At 38.0% G+C, this 18,260-nt stretch overlaps 1 protein-coding gene across 2 annotated transcripts in view; it reads right to left on the bottom strand.

The window, feature by feature from the left end:
* GABBR2 (gamma-aminobutyric acid type B receptor subunit 2) overlaps positions 1 to 18,260 on the bottom strand; it is a 418,186-nt gene that overhangs the window by 272,936 nt on the left and 126,990 nt on the right. For both annotated transcript variants that reach the window (XM_060774637.2, XM_060774638.2), the window contains exons 4-5: positions 9,607 to 9,708; positions 378 to 443 (exon numbers count right to left, since the gene is read on the bottom strand). In XM_060774637.2, the coding sequence (XP_060630620.2) occupies positions 378 to 443; positions 9,607 to 9,708 (168 nt within the window). The remainder of the gene's footprint in view (positions 1 to 377; positions 444 to 9,606; positions 9,709 to 18,260) is intronic.

Genomic DNA, 18,260 nt, shown 5'->3' with positions numbered 1-18,260 from the left:
CACTTTTCAAGTTGATTCTAATAAACAGATATCAATCTACCACTGGATCACTTCACACTCTGGAATTTTTTTTCTCATCTACAAATCCAAGAAACATAACTGGTGTTGAAATTAAGTTTCAAAAATATAATTTTTTCCCAGTTCTGGATCATTTAAAGAAAAAAAACCAAAATATAATTTACTCAATTCAGTGCAATCAGTATAATGGCTTTTGTACTTTATACTTAGTTTAAGCCACAGGATCAGTATTCTGCTCATGTTTCCCTAATTTGCTATTATTTACTAACACGTTAAATGAACAATTAATGGTTTAACAGCATTTAAATTTATCTTTATTTCTCCACTCTCTCATTTTGCTTCTTTCTTTTTGTACTTACACAGCAGAATACTTTTGCTGCCATTTCTTCATTGAATTGCCCAACGATAATTCGGACATCATTACCCTGCCGAAAAAAGGAAAAGATCTTAATTAAATCAGAACTTTCTTAGAATAACCTTGTTTCAAAACAAATATTATAAACCAAGGGCATAACATATATCTTTGTTGCAAATTTTATTATATGGCACTATATTTTACACATGCTCTTTGAAAAGGCTCAAAAGGTTCTTAAAATAATTTATAAGCAGTCATGTGGATGCCACTTCTTCTGACGTTACGCATTCCTGTTCACACAGTTGACACCCCGCTAGTGATGCCACTGAGTCTAAGGGGAGCATAGGAGTATTAATTTGATTAATGCATGTAGGTTACCTTCATATTACTCAGGACACTTCCACCCAACCATATGACCCAGAATATCAAGACAGAAAATCCCACAATATCTTCTATGAACAGGGTTATTCGAGTCCACAGGGCTATATATTCCAGTTCAAAGACGATGTGGGATTTTATTCAGCTGTGTGGAAGGGGCCTAAGGGCCCTTCCAGACAGGCCCTATATCCCAAAATCCGATCCTAGGTTTTCTGTTTATCCCAGATTATCTGGCAATGCAGATGCATATAATCCAGTTTAAAGCAGAAAACCTGGGATTTAATCCTGGGGTACAGGGACTGTCTGGAAGGGCCCTTAGAAGTCATTTAGAACTAGAAGAGTGATCATGGCATGCATTTTAATATCCATATGCTTTTGGATAAAATTCCTTTGAGAAACAGTTCTGGAGTGCCTTAGGGGACAAATCTGTGTTCAAGTCATTGGCAAAGTTGAAAGAGCACATACATGTGCATACCTCAGAAAACACACAAGTTTTTTTTATATCTCTTGAGAAAAATATGATAATAGGACATCCGAGGGAAAGAATTATAGAGGTTTGGTTTATTAGGAGAGCCTACAAATACTTGCAGACCAAAAGAAACTCAAGGCCTGAGTGAAGCACTGCACTCTTAAAAGCAGAAAATATTAGTAAACACATTTAAGCATTTTTCTTTCATTTTCTGTGTAAGTGTAAACAGTAGGCTTGTTTGACAAAAAAAATGGTTCAAAACTCATTTTGGATGTAAGGGGCGCCGATGGTTTGATTCTAAAGTCAATTCTGATTTTCACAGAAAAAAAAAGTTAAAAACTTTTCCAGCCTTTCGAGACTTCCGAATCCTTTCATTAATAGTTTGAAAGTGTTATTTCCTGTTTCATTGCGTGGTCTTTACTTTGAAAGTAGTTGTTTTACTCCAGGAGTGGGGTAAAAGCAAGCAGAGGAAATTCACAAATACATGCTTTTCCTGTTTATAACTCCCTACTCTGGGTTTAAAACTGGCTGGCTTTTCTGGCTTGAGACAGAAGCGGAGCAAATTCATGCTTCTTCCTTTATAACTCTTCTCTGGCTTGAGCAGAGGCCAGGGACCAGAAGCGGGGGGGGGGGGGGGCTGAATCAATGAATCATTTCCAACTCACTTCATGAGTCGTAACAACAATGGCGAAAAAGCTTCGGAAGGGCAAAGGGGCTTCCGGGTTTTCTTAAAAACGTCAAAATTGCTTCAAAAAGGTAATTTTTCCAACTTTATTCCGAATAATGAAGATTCCAACTGGACCTAACCACGTCTAGTAAACAGCTGTTGCCATTCAGTTTCATGAGGTTCCCTGAAAAAACTTTGAAGGTCTTGCCCCCCAAAACCATCAAGGGGTTGAGGGAGCTATTTCATAACATTTCTTGGCTGCCCCAAGATGTTTTAGCCCCCCCCCCCCCCATCTTTTTTCCACAAGAAGAGATCAGGAAGTAAACATCTGTACCATTTGCTCTAAGGGAAGAATGCCTCTTCTGGATCTATAATAGATCAAGGAAGAAATATAGTTGAATTTCATTCAAACAAATCCACTGGAGGGCATTAAAAACGAACCATGGGAGGAGTCCTTGGGGCTCAAAAATACCTTAGAGATTGCTATATTTTTTTCTACCCCAGCCTAAACTTTGAAGATATGGGGAAAATTGCTGAATAGTGTATGCACATTACCTCCACAGAGGTAAATGTTACATTCCTTCATGGTTTAGATATGAAACCTTCATGATTTAGCTATGCCATTAATGTATCATCTACAGGTGATACATTAATGAAAAAAGTGAAAAAATAGCTTCTAGAGTGTCTGAAAATTTGGACAAGGAGAATCACCTTAAGCTCATTTCTCATTTTCTTTCTCCCTAGTCCTCAGATAGGTGAAACTTGCCTGCAGGCCTTGAATCTATCAACTGCCCTTCTAATACAGCCAGTGGCTGATAGGAGAGCAGAGGAGAAACCTAGTGAGGAACACTGTGAGCTTTCTTCTAATAGTGGGTGCAAGACAATGACATCTGCCTTGTCAGGAGCCAGCTATCAGAACCCAGGCATTAAGAAATATACTCCACACTCCACCTCCTCTCCCCACCCATCCTCTATACAGGGGTTGAATGAGTGGTGGGTAACCAAGAGAGGATTTTCAAAGGCCACAGCCTCCATAATCCCTGTTCATCATCCCCATCCACATGATCCTAACATTGCATGTGGGAAAAAGAGACAAGCACGGATCACTGAGCAATAGAAAGCTAAACTCCCCACAATCCTCCTCATTTGGCTTCCTCACTTCTAATGTTGCAAAGGAAGCAGAAGGATCATAAAAGGCTATAGCTTCTACGATCTTCAAAAGTGTTAACCATTGGAGACTGGGGGGGGGGGGGGAGTTACAGGTAGGAGACATTCTGTCCTTTACAAGAATTCCCGCAGTATGGGAGGGGGAGGGGATAAAAATGGAAACCATAGATTTTGTAAGAAAAGGAATAGCATATATTATTGGGATAGAAAAAGGAGTACTGTATATATTTGAGTATAAGCTGGGTTTTTCAGCCCTTTTTTGTAAGCCTCCTCGGCTTATACTTAAGTCAAAGTTATTTATTCTTTTATTATGTTATTATTTTATTACATTTATTATTTTATTCTATTTATTATTATTATTATTATTATTATTACATTTACATTATTTTACTCTATTATTATTTTACTGTATTATTATTAGAAGGATACGTAAGCACATTTACATTGAAGAAGGTTAAAATAATGATTTAATCAGAGTTGGACAGTCTTATCTCCCAGTTTTATGTAAATTTAAAAAAAAACATTTAACCTATTGATGCCTCAAGTTTATTGATACCTCTTTTTATTTTTTTTAAATTTACCAGTAGCTCCTGCATTTCCCACCCTTGGCTTATACTCATTCGAATCAATACATTTTCCCAGGTTTTCTTTTTTTGGGGGGTAAAATTATGTGCCTCAGCGTATACTTGGGATGGCTTATACTCGAGTATATACGGTAATCCAACAACATATCTTTATCTCTACATCAATGGCATATCTGGATTTAACTCCTCATTGAAAATACTGAATTCTTCAATAGGATATTATAATTACAAGCAATGTGATGCAAATACATCCCAGATTTGATTTGAATATGTATCTACAGAATAAACAAATGCGCTCTGGAATCTGAAGGCCTAAACCAGATGTTAGGGGGAGGGCTTCAGAGCTCCAAAGGACCTCAGCTGCCACATCATGACTACTGCTTGGTGACCAAAACTGACAATCATATTACTACTGGCCACTTTTGAAACTATTGGAGAGGGAAGAGGTTTTTGCTTTTATCAGGTTGTTTAACAAAGTTGACACCTTCTGGAGCGCAGGTTCAGTCAAAAGATATTTTTGGCAGAAAAAGAATACTAAAAGTGTTGGGAGGGCAATGGAGTTCCCATGAACAAAATGATTCCCACTCTCCATTTATACTATGCACAGGTATTATCATTTTCTCATTTTGTACAGAATTTTGTATGTTCAAGTCAGAAAACTTTCTTTGTTGTTGTAGGTTTTTTCAGGTTGTATGTCCATGTTCTAGAAGCATTCGCTCCTGATGTTTCACCTGCTTCTGTGGCAAGCATCCTCAGAGATTGCTTGCCACAGATGTAGGCGAAACGTCAGGAGAGAATGCTTCTAGAACATGGCCAAACAACCTGAAAAACCTACAACAACCCAGTGATTCCGGCAATGAAAGCCTTCGACAATACAGAAAACCTTCTCTTTAAACACTGAGTTGTTGCCAAAGAAATTAATAAATTTTCTTTTCAGTCACCCAAATTTCTATTAGAAAAAACAGTTCCTTTAAAAATGAACAGAAATTTCCCCTTTCCAAGATGTTCACATCAGTTTCTAGAAGTGCAAGCTTTAATATTATTCCTGAAGCAGGTTGCGTAACACCAGAGATGATCCAAGGAATATGTAGAGACTCTCCCTTAAATAAAGACAAGTCCCTGAAACGTGATGTGCCAACTTTTTCTTCAGGATCATATGTATGGTATATATCTTTCCCACAACAGTACACTTTCACCCAAACCACAACATCTTAAATTTAAGCCAGTTGAGATACCAGGCCAAGAATAGAGATTAGTGAAGTGAGAAGACTGATGTAGGACCCTTGAGAAATAATCTTAAATTGTGTTAGAAGCACAAAGGCAATTCTTAGCAACAGGCCTTTAAGATTAGCTTCAGTTCTTTCAGAAACAAAACACTAGGGATCAGAGAGGGGATGATGCTTATCCCAATTCAAGTCATTAATTTTTCCAAAGTCAGTACTAATGCATATGCTAATTCAAATCAAGGCTTTATTTTCTATCTGGGGAGGAGAGAGAAAGAGAAGAAAAAATACAGCTGGTTCTTCATATCCACAGATCCAAACAACCACTGATTAAAAATATTAAAAACAAGAGACAAATATTGTTTTTATGATTTTGTACAAGAGACGCCATTGTACTACACCACTGTATACAATGGGACTTGAGCATCCATGAATGTTGGTATCCACGATGTATGTGTATTTTCTAAAGCTAAAACCCAGCAGATAACAAGGGCCCTTGTTGTTGTGTTGAGAGAGTACCACACTCTCATGTTCTTTCTCGATTGCCTCCTTCCTCTCCTCTAATTATGCGGTGTCAAGCATGGTATATATTTATGATCCTGAATTCTGAATTGTTGAATTTGTTTAATGGAATGTCTCTGTTTTCAAAAAGCAGGGTCAATTAAATAGCTGTAAGGATGGATAGTGCAAGTTGAAATCTAGGTTAAAACCATTCTCCATGCCATACTCATATTTTAGGTGGCCTGGTAGTACTTGGAATGATATTACGAGAAGCAGTATTTTTTAGTAAGAAAAAGTGGTATGAAATTTTATCTTGACATTTTAATGATGATATTTTTAGTTATCTTTTAACCTAATCAGGTTTGAATGTGTGTTGGTTCGCTGTTGTGGGGGTCTTGGGATGGTGATTGTTGTCTGTTTGTCCACGTTTCTGTTTTTGTTTTTAATGTTGATGCGGTCAATAGACTATTCAATAAACTTTGCATAGTAAGAAAAAGTGCTAAATTTCATTAGATTTCACCTGCAGTTGAAACTGTACTTTGCAGAGGAAACCTTCTCATCTCGATGAGAGCTGGACAGAGATTAGTCTATTTTATGCAGAACAGTTTATTAATGTGACACAAAGGACTTCATCCGTAAAGTTACATCCTTTATAACTTCAGTGCTCCTTTTTATGAGGCTCCTTACCCCACCACAGATTATAATCATGGGGAAAATTCTTTTGTCATTTTTATTGTTGACTACCCTCATGTCAACTTTGACTTTTGACAACCAATGAATGAGAGACCTTCAAGTCACCCTATCATCAGTAGCGCTGCTCAAGTCTTGCAAATGCAGGGCTACAGCTTCCGCGATTGAGTCTATCCATCAGGAATGTGGTTTTTATCTTTTCCTGCTGTTTTCAACCTTACCAAGAATTATTGTCTTTTCTAGTCAGTCGTGTCCCAAAGTATGACAGTTTCAGGAACCAGCATGGTGTAATGGTTTGAGTTCTGGACTCTGACTTTGGAGATCAGTGTTTGGATTCCCATTTCCCACGAAAACCTCTGGGAGACTATGGGCAAGCCACACTCTATCATCTTCTGAACAAATCTTGTCAAGAAAACCCAAAGATAGGGTTGCCATAGGTTGGAAATGGCTTGATGGTACAAGAAGTTGCTGTTTGATTTTGAGGTCTTGATAATGTCTGAGTTTTTCCTGTTGTTTTCATCAATTTGGCTGTCACCTGGTATGGCAACATCAATAATCCGAACTTTTTTCCCACAATCATGATGTCTGGTGTATTATTATTATTATTATTATTATTATTATTATTATTATATGTTTTCTAGAAAGCCATTACAATGAGATAAAACACTACTGAGGACCAAAACCTAAATCGTATTATCTGTTAGGGAAAAACATCTGATATCTAACTTCTACCAATATCCTTGGTTGGAACTTAAAAATTATTTTTGTAGAGTGGTGGGAAGTATTTGATTGTGCAATGGGGTAACTGTAAATTGTGGTTTCTTCCATCTCTACAGTTCTATCCTTGTGGTTTCTTCCATCTCTACAGTTCTATGATTCTGTCCCATATTTTGCTGTCAGAGCAGTAACCCACATCCAGAAATGACTTGATTACAGCATATACTTAATCAAGGGGAAAGGGGGAAAGAAGGTCCTATTTAGTCTGCAGTAGTCTTTTTAGTCACTGAGATAGTGAAATTGGCTAGCCTGGATTATGAGCAGTTTTTATATACTCAGTTTCATTATTTAAAGAACATAATAATCTATTTCAGCACAAATGTGAACAGCTATAAAAGCTTGGGCCCACTTTATTTGCCTTTGATTGTCCTATGGGATTCTGCAATTTGATGAGGTATCAAGAATTCTCTGCTGCGCTCCTTAATTTTGCCAACTAGAGCTTTCTACCTGAGTGGTCTTTGTCCTTCCCCAGATCAGAAATCCATAGAACAGAACCATGGTAGTTAAAGGAGTATCAAACACTACAATCATGTAGTGTGGACACACCCAAGGAATCACATACTTTGTGATGCACTTATACTTTGGTGATTGTACTAACTGAAACACAAGGTATTTGTAAAACCATTACAAAGTAGACTCAATGAATACATATGCATAATGAAGGAGTGGAATATATTATACAAGGGGCTAACTGGCACTCATTAAAATGTTTATACATGTATTGCATTGGTGTTTGTTCTGCTCTGAGAGGCCTGTTTGAGTTTTTCTAGCAGAAATCTTCAACACTTTCATTCCACCCACTCTTCATACCTCCAGAGACCAGCAAAGACCAGAGTAGAAAAAAACAAAAATAAGCGGACAATGACACCATAATGCCGTGGCTCTGAATTCTGCAGGGAAAAATCAGATATGGAAATGAAATGAGGCATTCGTAATTTAAAAGTTTAGTTTACAGTGAAAAATTTACTCAGTCACTAAAGTTTTTTTTAAAGGTCTGGTTTAATTTATCAGCACCAGAAAGAATAAAAAGATCAGGAACTAAATTCCTACCACTGAAATAAATTACTTTAAAAATTCACTACATTGACTCACTAGGGAACTTGCATTTCCTCAGATTTTCAAACTGTGTATTACACCTAATGCATACATATCTAGTTTTGCTTAGGAGCCGGGAAAATAAGAAGATAGCAAGATAGCATTTAGTGTTTAGATTTGTATGCCCTACTTTTTATCTGCAGGAATTTGCACTGAAGGGATAAAGTGTCAGTTAACGGGAATAGCTGCTGCTTCTTATGAGGGAACCTTTATCTCTTACTACTTTTGGACAATCCTTGAGGTCTAATGTAATAAACATGAAAATTATAATCGGCTGTTCAGCATCCAAGCAGCACATGACAAAAAGAAAGATAAAGACAGACATGTGAGCAAAGCAAGCAAAAGGGTGAAAACTGTAAAGCTAGAAATGCCAAAGAGAGAGAGTGAGAGAGAACTTAACATATGAATACACAAATTTATTACCTGCATTTATCTTTCTTATGCAAAATTGGACTTTACAGATGTTTGCTATGGAAAAGGAAAGTGCTTTCATACATATGGAGACTTTCATCATATATGGACTCATTCCAGCATGGGTTTATTGGGTTTCTTCAAATACATACACACTTCTGGTACATGCCCATTGTGAAATTAGATCAATGAGACAAATGTAAGACAATGTTAGAGGATTGGAAGGTCACAGTCCCACACACTCAGTCTGTATTCATTTTAGTTACTTAGTCACATATGTGCAATTTGCCAGTGGTGTTTTCTTTCCACAGCCAATAACAGTGGCCCAATACTGACACGCGGCTCTGATTAATGGCTGAAGTCAGAAGTGGTCCTACTTACAATACACCCGCTGAAATAAGTGGATTTAACAAAGGGTGCGTCTATAGGAAGAACTTCCTGACTGTGAGAGCCGTTCAGCAGTGGAATTCTCTGCTCCGGAGTGTGGTGGAGGCTCCTTCTTTGGAAGCTTTTAAACAGAGGCTGGATGGCCATCTGTCAGGGGTGATTTGAATGCAATATTCCTGCTTCTTGGCAGGGGGTTGGACTGGATGGCCCATGAGGTCTCTTCCAACTCTTTGATTCTATGATTCTATACAATAGAATGAATGCAGTTTGACTCCACTTTAACTGCCATGACACAAAGCTGTGAAACCAGAGGAGTTTTAGTTTGGAGAAACACCAGCCCTCTGCTAAATACCATGTAGTTGGACATGGTCTTTAGCAGAGAAGGCTAAAGACCATGTGCAACTACAACTCCCACGATTCCATAACACTGATCCATGGCAGTTAAAATGTCGAACTGCACTCATTCCACAATTTAATTACACTCTTAGTCATAGCTGACTGAATTCCAATTGATTTCAAAAGTCCTAGTCTAAATGTTCAATTTGAATATTTAATTATTGAATTAATTTAAGAAAATGCAGTACTCTTGTCAAATTGCATTATCATGGGGAAAATATTCTAGAATGTATACAAATTTTCTACCTTGATTCATAATTTATTTTACTAATGCTGGTCTGCTGAGATGCAGCCACTTATAATACCTCCAATGTTATAATGCTGCCAATATTTAATCCTGTATTATTGCTACATTTAATAATAATATCTTAATTGCTATTGTGATATTAATTTAAAATCCTCATTTTCACTATGATTTCACAGCCATAGAAGATTTTCTTTCCCACTGCCCAGTTCGTTTCTTAAACTGCTTAAGCAGTTATACTGACCTTGAGCTTTTTGACACTTGTGCATGGATCATTAGAAAAACTCTCCGTGTCTGAGATTTCAATTTCTTCACCATATAGGACACCAGTGAGGTCATTCCGTACCTGTTTCAGAAAGAAAGAAATCCAAAGATAAATGAATTGGTATCAACCACTGAAAATGTCACTGTCTTGTAACACCACTGCAATTTGCTTCTGGTTGCTTCTGGAATGAGAGAATCAGCCATTGCACTGAAGCACTGCAGCACACCCAAATATCTGGGAGTTACCCTGGACTGTTCTCTGACCTATGAGAAGTGCTGCCTAAATATCCAGCAAAAAATGGGCACTGGAAACAATATCATACGAAAGCTGACTGGCATAACCTGGGGATCACAACCAGAGACATCTGACCTTGAACTTTGCTACTCTGCTGCTGAGTATGCATGCCCAGTGTAGAACACATCTCACCATGTTAAAACAGTGGATGTTGGTATCAACCACTGAAAATGTCACTGTCTTGTAACACCGCATTATCACGGAGTGTCTGCACCCTACACCACTGGAGAAATTACACTGTTTACCTGGTACACCACCACCTGACATCCGCCGAGAAGTAGCAACCAATAGTGAAAGGACCAAGGCAGTGATATCTCTGGCCCATCCCTGTTTGGATATCAGCCAGCATGCCAACGACTTAAATCAACAGAGACACTCGCTGGAACACATCAGCAAGCAAGAGTCCAAAAGTGGCAGGCTAAAACCCAGAACCTCAATCAATGGCTGATACCAAATGAGAGACTACCTCCTGGGCACACAGAAAATTGGGCAACTTGGAAGGCGCTGAACAGACTGCACTCTGGCACCACGAAATGCAGAGCCAACCTTAAGAAATGGGGCTACAAAGTGGAATCCACAATATGAGAGTGTGGAGAAGAGCAAACCACAGATCACCTTCTACAATTCAATTTGAACCCTGCCAGATGCACAATGGAGGACTTTCTTATAGCAACACCAGAGGCACTCAAGTGGCCAGCTACTGGTCAAAAGACATTTAATAGGATGCCAACTTTGCAAACTGTTTTTTTAATGCAATACAACTCTTTGATTTGCTCCTGACATGATAAATAAATAAATAAATAAATAAATACACCATTGCACGGTACAAACAAATGTGCACTAAGCCAACATTCAGTACAATTGTTGTATTAAGCAATATAAACAGTAGAAGCACAGATATCTCCAAAAGTACTCTGGAAATGTGACCATAATTTAGTCACTATTCTGAAAGAATTGGTCAAGTTGCTATAGTCAAACTAATCCATATCACTTTGCTTTCAAAATGAAAACTTTTTAAACTGCAAATTACTCTTAAAAATAAAGTCTAGGTCTCTTTATTATATACAGTATGACCCCTGTATATGCTCCACAGTGAAAAAAAAAGTTTTACTCACCTCCTGACCCAAAGAAGGAAGAGTAACTGAAGTTGCTCTGCTTCCTAGCCTAGGAGAATTAAGAATGGCCTCCCCCACCCCATTCACCCCAGCAATTGAGTCCTTGCTCTGCCTTATCACACAGGAGAATTCCTTCTGCTTCCAACGCACCACCAAGCCTGAGGCCATTATGTGAATGTGCACGCAACAATTTTAGGAGTTAGCAATGGCAGTGGCAATTCCTCTTGCTTCCTCCCCCCCTCGCTCCCCCCCCCCCCCCCCAGCCCAAGGCTGTTATGTGAATCTGCACACAACAGCCTAGGGCTTTGAGGGGAAGTTGGAGGGAATATTTCTTCTTGCTTCCACCTCAAAGCCCAAGGCAGTTGTGTAATGAGCGGATAAATGAAACTGTAACAGAAAAGATTGGTTGAATCATTCTAGATGCATCATACTTTCCTCAACTTCCAATCTTATAGCACACTCAGTGTATTTTTAATGCATAAATAGTAAAACATATCAGGAGTCAAACAAAAACCATAAACTATAATGAATGCTAAGTGTTGTGAAACTGTTTAAGCATAATTTATTCAAAATTAACTCCCAAATGCTGTTGCACGAGGCTGATGATCATGATGTTGCTTCTCACTTTTTCTCCTACACAGAACAAGCAGCTGGATCTTTCTTCAAGGGCAGTGATATGAGTGAAGGCTAGCTGAGGAGATGCAGGGAAACTGCAAAGAACTAAGTCATGCAAAAGTTGTGGACAAAAACAACCCACAAAATCTTGGGAACCTTCCAAAAATACATCTGAAATTACTAGCATTTATACAACACAATTAACCATTTCTGATTTCCAAGAGTCACTGTTTTTAAAAGCCTAATTCCCTGAGTAACAAGAACTGGAGAATGCAGCTAAGCTGGGATTTTAAAACAATATTGAGTAAAAGGGGCATCACATTTGGTCTGACAAGTCCACAACGTTATCAGCTGAAACTGAATTATGCTTTGATTTATCTTTACCCATTGAATATCTTGTTTGCTGCTTTTTAATCCAGTACCTCAAGAACTCATCTCCAAATGAGAGTCCACGAGAAATTCATTTCGGCAAAACCTACATCCACTGAGATTCACTGAAGAAAAAAGTGTGAATTTGGCCAAAAAACTGTGAATTTGGCATTGTCCCTATGCCAAAAGTGTGAATTTGGCATTGTCCCTATGCCAAAAAACATCTTATCCTTGGTTTTGTGTATCTAAATATTCAGTCAAAGTTGATGAGTGTCTGCAACTGTGCATGTGCATACTTAAACAATGTTGGATTTCATGGAAAGGTATAGACAAACAATTATATTTTCCCCTAAATTCAAAGGCCTTGAAGTGACTTCACTGTCCTAAAAGCTTATAATAGCTCTTGTGCAATTGTTTCTTAATTTGTCTTGCCAAACCTGCATGTTTACAACAAATATAACCCTCCACTACCACTGTTATACTAAATTTTATCCCATGATGAGTATGAGGAAAAGGCCATACTTTGATAACCAGGTGAATACCTAAGGAATATGTTAATTAATGTGTCACAACAGGATGCAAGAAACATACTCTCATGATTCCATCAATAACAACTCAAATTTGTGACTCTGATAAAGTTTTCCGCTGTTTTTTCAAAAATAAGCCTGACAGTTAAGAAGTTAGAGGAGTTTTGAAAGCATTACTAAAAAATTAGAGCAGAAAGTGCAAAGAGCAGGAATTTGACAGACTAGGCAGATATAGGGAAATTGTAGTACGAAGCAAAGAAACAAGACATGACACTAGATTCCTTAAATTCCGGCAATAGTTCTGCTAATGTTTCTTTTTTTCATTTTTTATTCCAAATATATTTGGAGCATTTTTTTCTTTATCACTTTAGAACAGTGGTTCCCAAACTTTTTTTGACCAGAGACCACTTGACCAGGGACCACTTTGCCCAGGGTCCACTCTACAACATTAGTACCAAAAGGGTTATAAATCAGTTTTTGGTCAACTTTAGATTTGGTTTGGTTATTTTGGGTACTGATTCAGAAAATTTAATTGGATGGACCACATCAGCTCTAGTTTTAGATACAGAACATATGCCATCTAGTAGTCACTATCTGCTCGCCCACAGAAAACCATATTTAATAAGCCTTGGCAGTATGAAAGGGTTTCATGAGAACAGTCACTCTTGTTGCAATGGTGTAGTAACAGTGAGGCCGCAGACCATATTTTAGTTTTGTAGACCACAAGTGGCCCATGGACTGCAGGTTGGGAACCACTGCTTTAGATTAAAACCTTAGTCATATTATCAAGTGCCTCTTGGGGGAAAAATACATTGTTTGCTCACCTAGTTTGTCTACAAGTTGCACACAGTTCTGTTCTGACACTTTCATTGTCCCAGAAATAGTTCAGACTTAAGCTATTGAATTTTTGTTGGATCAGAAAACCTTTGGAAAATGTCATTTATAACCTTTTGGAAAAACACCTTTTGGAGATCATAACCTTTTAGAGAAGTATGACTTTTCAGAGAAGAGCCAAAAACCCTTTAGAGTAGAATCTAGAGAAGGCTTGAAGAAGGTTGTAATTTCCAACAAAAACAGGATACCAAGTATTCAAAATTCCTGTAGATCATGCCTCAACAACATTACAAAACCTGCAAGTGAGATTTCTGGTGGCATCACTCTAGGAGAAAATACTAGAAAAACATTGCAGAATTGCTGTCCATTATGGAGCTTTTGTGCTTTGGGTACTTTTGTCCAAATCAGCACAAAGAATTACCAAGCAAGGCGAACATGGCAATATTAAAGCCTGGAAGAAAGTAAAGAGGTAAGAAAACATGACCACCACCAACCCATTCTTGTGGACAAATGATGAATAACCAACGGATTATCAAAACTGAAGGACTGTTCATCCTTGTACTATTTTCTTTGGCACCAGACAGCATAATGCTCAAAAGAAAGACAAAAATGCTTTCTTCAGTTGAAGGTTTCCAGACAACCACACTGGAAGAGTCTTAGTTCAACTGAGTTGCTAGGCTTCCTCAGCATAATCATTAATCATGTTATCCTCTTATCACCTATTTGCTTTCTCTTACCGTCACCATTATTTACTAATTGCAGTGTAGTTCTGTTTGCTTTAGAGTATGCTGTAATGATCACATTTGTCATTACAATCACACCAAGCATTACGTTAATACAAGGAACTTAAACTTAGAGCAAAGCTAACAATTATGTAGGGATTTGGACAGGAACTCATCTAAATCCAGTCCTCTATCTATTTCTTCACCTCTCACTTATTGGAATGATAACATAAAAGAATAATTAAGGGTAATAACAATGTTCACTTTTAGATTAGTTCTCTTGCTAATAATTAGCACCCATGGATACCACCCTGAACAAACCTGTTCTCATCTGATTTTGGAAACTAACCAGGGATGTGTGACCACCAAGAAAATAAAGGATTTCCACACAAGGATGAGAAAGAATGTTGCCTTGACCCCTGCAGACCCACTGCTGGTCAAAGTTGACAATACTGAGCTAGATAAACCAATGATCGCAAATGAAAGCTAAAGCACTTTCCCAACAGCTAATGCTTATATTGCTAGTTCTAGAGTAAAATCCACAATTCCAGTAAATATTCTTATTTCATCTTATTATCATTGAGGTTTCCCCTAGTGAACTAAAGCTGGATGTAAATACTGCTTGATAAATCCTTTGTAGCTCGAATGTGTCCGTGTGGCGGGGAGGGGGGGAGCTTAATCCCACCAGATGTTTATCATCAGAGGTTCATAATGATTGAGAACTAGACAGAACAGATGGTTTGTACAATCGGAATTCTGCTGAATTTTTCTTCCAATTAATGTTTCTGGTGTCTGATTCATTTCTTTATTTTAAAGGGGAGGAAAGGTAGCCTGGCAAGCATTTCACTTTTTTGCATATACATATAAAGTATAAATACATCACGTTTCCTTTAAAAATGGCTCCAATGCATATTTATGTGAGAGAAAGGGATTATAGTTTCTGGGATTAATGAAGAAGTATGTCAGTGGAAAGGTTGTTTTAAATCCAATAGTACACCAATATCAAATAATTTTATGAAATGACTTTTCATGGTTAAAAACAATACATGGCAAAAGTAGTGCTACAATTTCTGCCTACCCGTATGTAAAGAGTTAGGTATAAAAATGGAAATGCTGACTCTGGTTTAATTTTATGTTACAAAAAAAGGGGGATAAGCAGTGATATCAGTAATACTGCAGTGTTTCTCAACCTGGGGGTCGGGACCCCTGAGGGTCGTGAGGGGGGTGTCAAAGGGGTCGCCAAAGACCATCAGAAAACATAGTATTTTCTGGTGGTCATTGGGATTCTGTGTGGGAAGTTTGACCCAATTCTATTGTTGGTCGAGTTCAGAATGCTCTTAGATTGTTGGTGAACTATAAATCCCAACAACAACTCCCAAATGTCAAGGTCTATTTTCCCCAGACTCTACCAGTGTTCACATTTGGGCATACTGAGTATTCGTGCCAAGTTTGGTCCAGATCCATCATTGCATGAATCCACAGTGCTACTCTGGATATAGGTGAACTACAACTCCCAAACTCAAGGTCAATGCCCACAAAACCCTTCTAGGGTTTTCTGTTGGTCATGGGAGTTCTTTGTGCCAAGTTCGGTTTAAAGCCATCGCTGCTGGAGTTCAGAATGCTTTCTGATTATAGGTGAACTATAAATCCCAGCAACTGGAACTCCCAAATTACAAAATTAATCCTCCCCCCCCCCCCCAACATTTGGGCATATTGGGTATTTGTGCTCAGTTTAGTCCATTGAATGAAAATATATCCTGCATATCGGATATTTACATTACGATTTATAGCAGTACTAAAATGACAGGTATCAAGTAGCAGCGAAAACAATATTATGGTTGGGGGTTGCCACAACATATGGACCTGCATTAAGGGGTCACGGCATTAGCAAGGTTGAGAACCACTGACATAGAGACACAAGAAAATCTAAGCTGAATGGAACAGAGGAAAGAACAAAAATTGAATTTAGACTTTTTTAAAAAAAAATCCATATACAAGGGAAATTAATCATGCAAGCAACAGGTGTAAAGGGCTTTATAAACTGAAAAATAAAAACAATAGAAGAAAATATTTATTTACATGAGCTAACTTTATAATAGAAAATTAGAGAGATACTGATCCAAATTGAGTAAAATCTTCAGAGGTGCAGTTGACATTTTAAATAAATAAATAAGTATCACAGTCTGAAGGGAAATGATGTTGCACCAACTAAACATGCACATTCTAAGTATAAGGATCACTTCTGAGCTCAGTATTTTTCGTTTTATCTGTCAGAAAAGGTCTTTGAAGTTTTATCTGATAACATCTTTGAAGTTCAGTGTTCTATTTAAAGAACAACATGAATACCAGACAGACATGTGAAAATAATTCGAAATACCAGGCCAGACATTTTGGAATCCAATCAGTGAAAGTGCTACCTAAACCATATGCTGCCTGATCAACTGTCTGTAGCCAAACCCTACGAGATAATGACATTTACTCAATTCCTTGCAGGAACAACTCAGCAACAAACATTCTTGAACCTAGCAGGCACATCCTGTGAGGCAGAAAAAAGAAAAAGAAAAGTAGCACCATTGGGAGAAAATAAAATTGGGTAAGTTTGTCATGCCATATATGGGGTAATGCCTATCTGGACAAAAATAATCTATGTAATTTCCACCTTCTTTTTAATATATATATATATATATAGAGAGAGAGAGAGAGAGAGAGAGAGAGATTAAAAGACAATCATGGCATAATGGTTGGGAGGAACAGGGGCAGGGAGAGAACCAAAATGCAGAATTACAATTTCACTATTTCACAAATGCTGCAGTAACAACCTATGGGATTTTGATTTTGTTGTTTGGTGAGACAGTAGTACAATATGTTTGAGATTGTAAACATCCCTCCCTAATCTGCAAACCCCATAACTTCAGCAGATGGACCCTCAGCAGTTAAAGTGGAATCATAGCACTATAATCATGTATTATGAAAGGGCTCCCGATTATTGGACTCCAAACTGTCAGACCAGCCTGAATTTAGACTTTCAGCACCATGAACAGCTCCCAAATTGAAAACGCTCTGAAATCCTAATTAGAAGCTGAAATAAACAAATCAAAACTACTGCAAATACCCCATTGCACTGTACCCTTTATGCCTCTACTTTTATAGGTGTCAGAATTTCACTAGACAGATAAAAATAAAAACAAAAACTCAACGCTAAAAATAACATCTTAACTACTGAAAACTCTCCAAGAGAAAATAACCATGATTAAACAAGGAAAACATGTTTTGATGCATGGCTACTTATTTTTCAAAACTGCTCACTAACAAAACCTAAATAGATTATTCCCCCCAAAAAACTAAAATCAGACCACAAGCCATTTTTTATCCATCCCAGAGGGCCTATCAACGTTAGAAATGTGGCCAGTGAAGAATGTGAACCAATGGAATTTTTTTTGTCGTGTCAGGAGTGACCTGAGAAACTGCAAGTCACTTCTGGTGTGAGAGAATTGGCCGTCTGCAAGGACGTTGCCCAGGGGATGCCCGGATGATTTGATGTTTTTATCATCCTTGCGGGGGCTTCTCTCATGTCCCCTCATGAGGAGCTGGAGCTGATAGAGGGAACTCATCCGCCTCTTCCCTGATTTGAACCTGCGACCTGTCGGTCTTCAGACCTGCCGGCTCAGGGGTTTAACCCACTGCGCTACCGGGGGCACCAACCAATGGAATGTGAGCACATTAAATATAACAGCTCTAGGTGTGAACAATTTGCAATGTCAGGGGTCTGAATTCTTACTGGGAGCATTGCCTTTATTTTGCCTTGCCACCATCATGAAAACTTTCTTGCTGATGAGCAATCTGTGCAAAGGAAGGGACAGAGAGAACACGAGTCGACTTGTTCTCCTAGGTAGTCTTAGAAGCTTTCAATATTATTTCCCCTTATTTATTAGTATCCCGCTGTCTTCTGGACAAAGGATCCATGTCTGCTTACAAAATAGACTGAAACAAAGTGCAACTAAAAACAATGCATTTTAACTTGAGTTAAAAGATAAAATTTAAACCAATAAATAATCCAATTTAAAGCAGACTGAAAGTATGTAACTATCACAATGAGTATTGAAGTCCAACACTCTCTACTACAAGTCCCTTCTGCAACAACCAGTTAACAAGCCAAT

Source organism: Anolis sagrei, chromosome 4 (genome assembly GCF_037176765.1).
Source record: "Anolis sagrei isolate rAnoSag1 chromosome 4, rAnoSag1.mat, whole genome shotgun sequence".
Taxonomy (NCBI): Eukaryota; Metazoa; Chordata; class Lepidosauria; order Squamata; family Dactyloidae; genus Anolis; species Anolis sagrei.
Note: the sequence above shows the minus strand (reverse complement) of the source record. Positions and strands in the feature narration are given on the sequence as shown.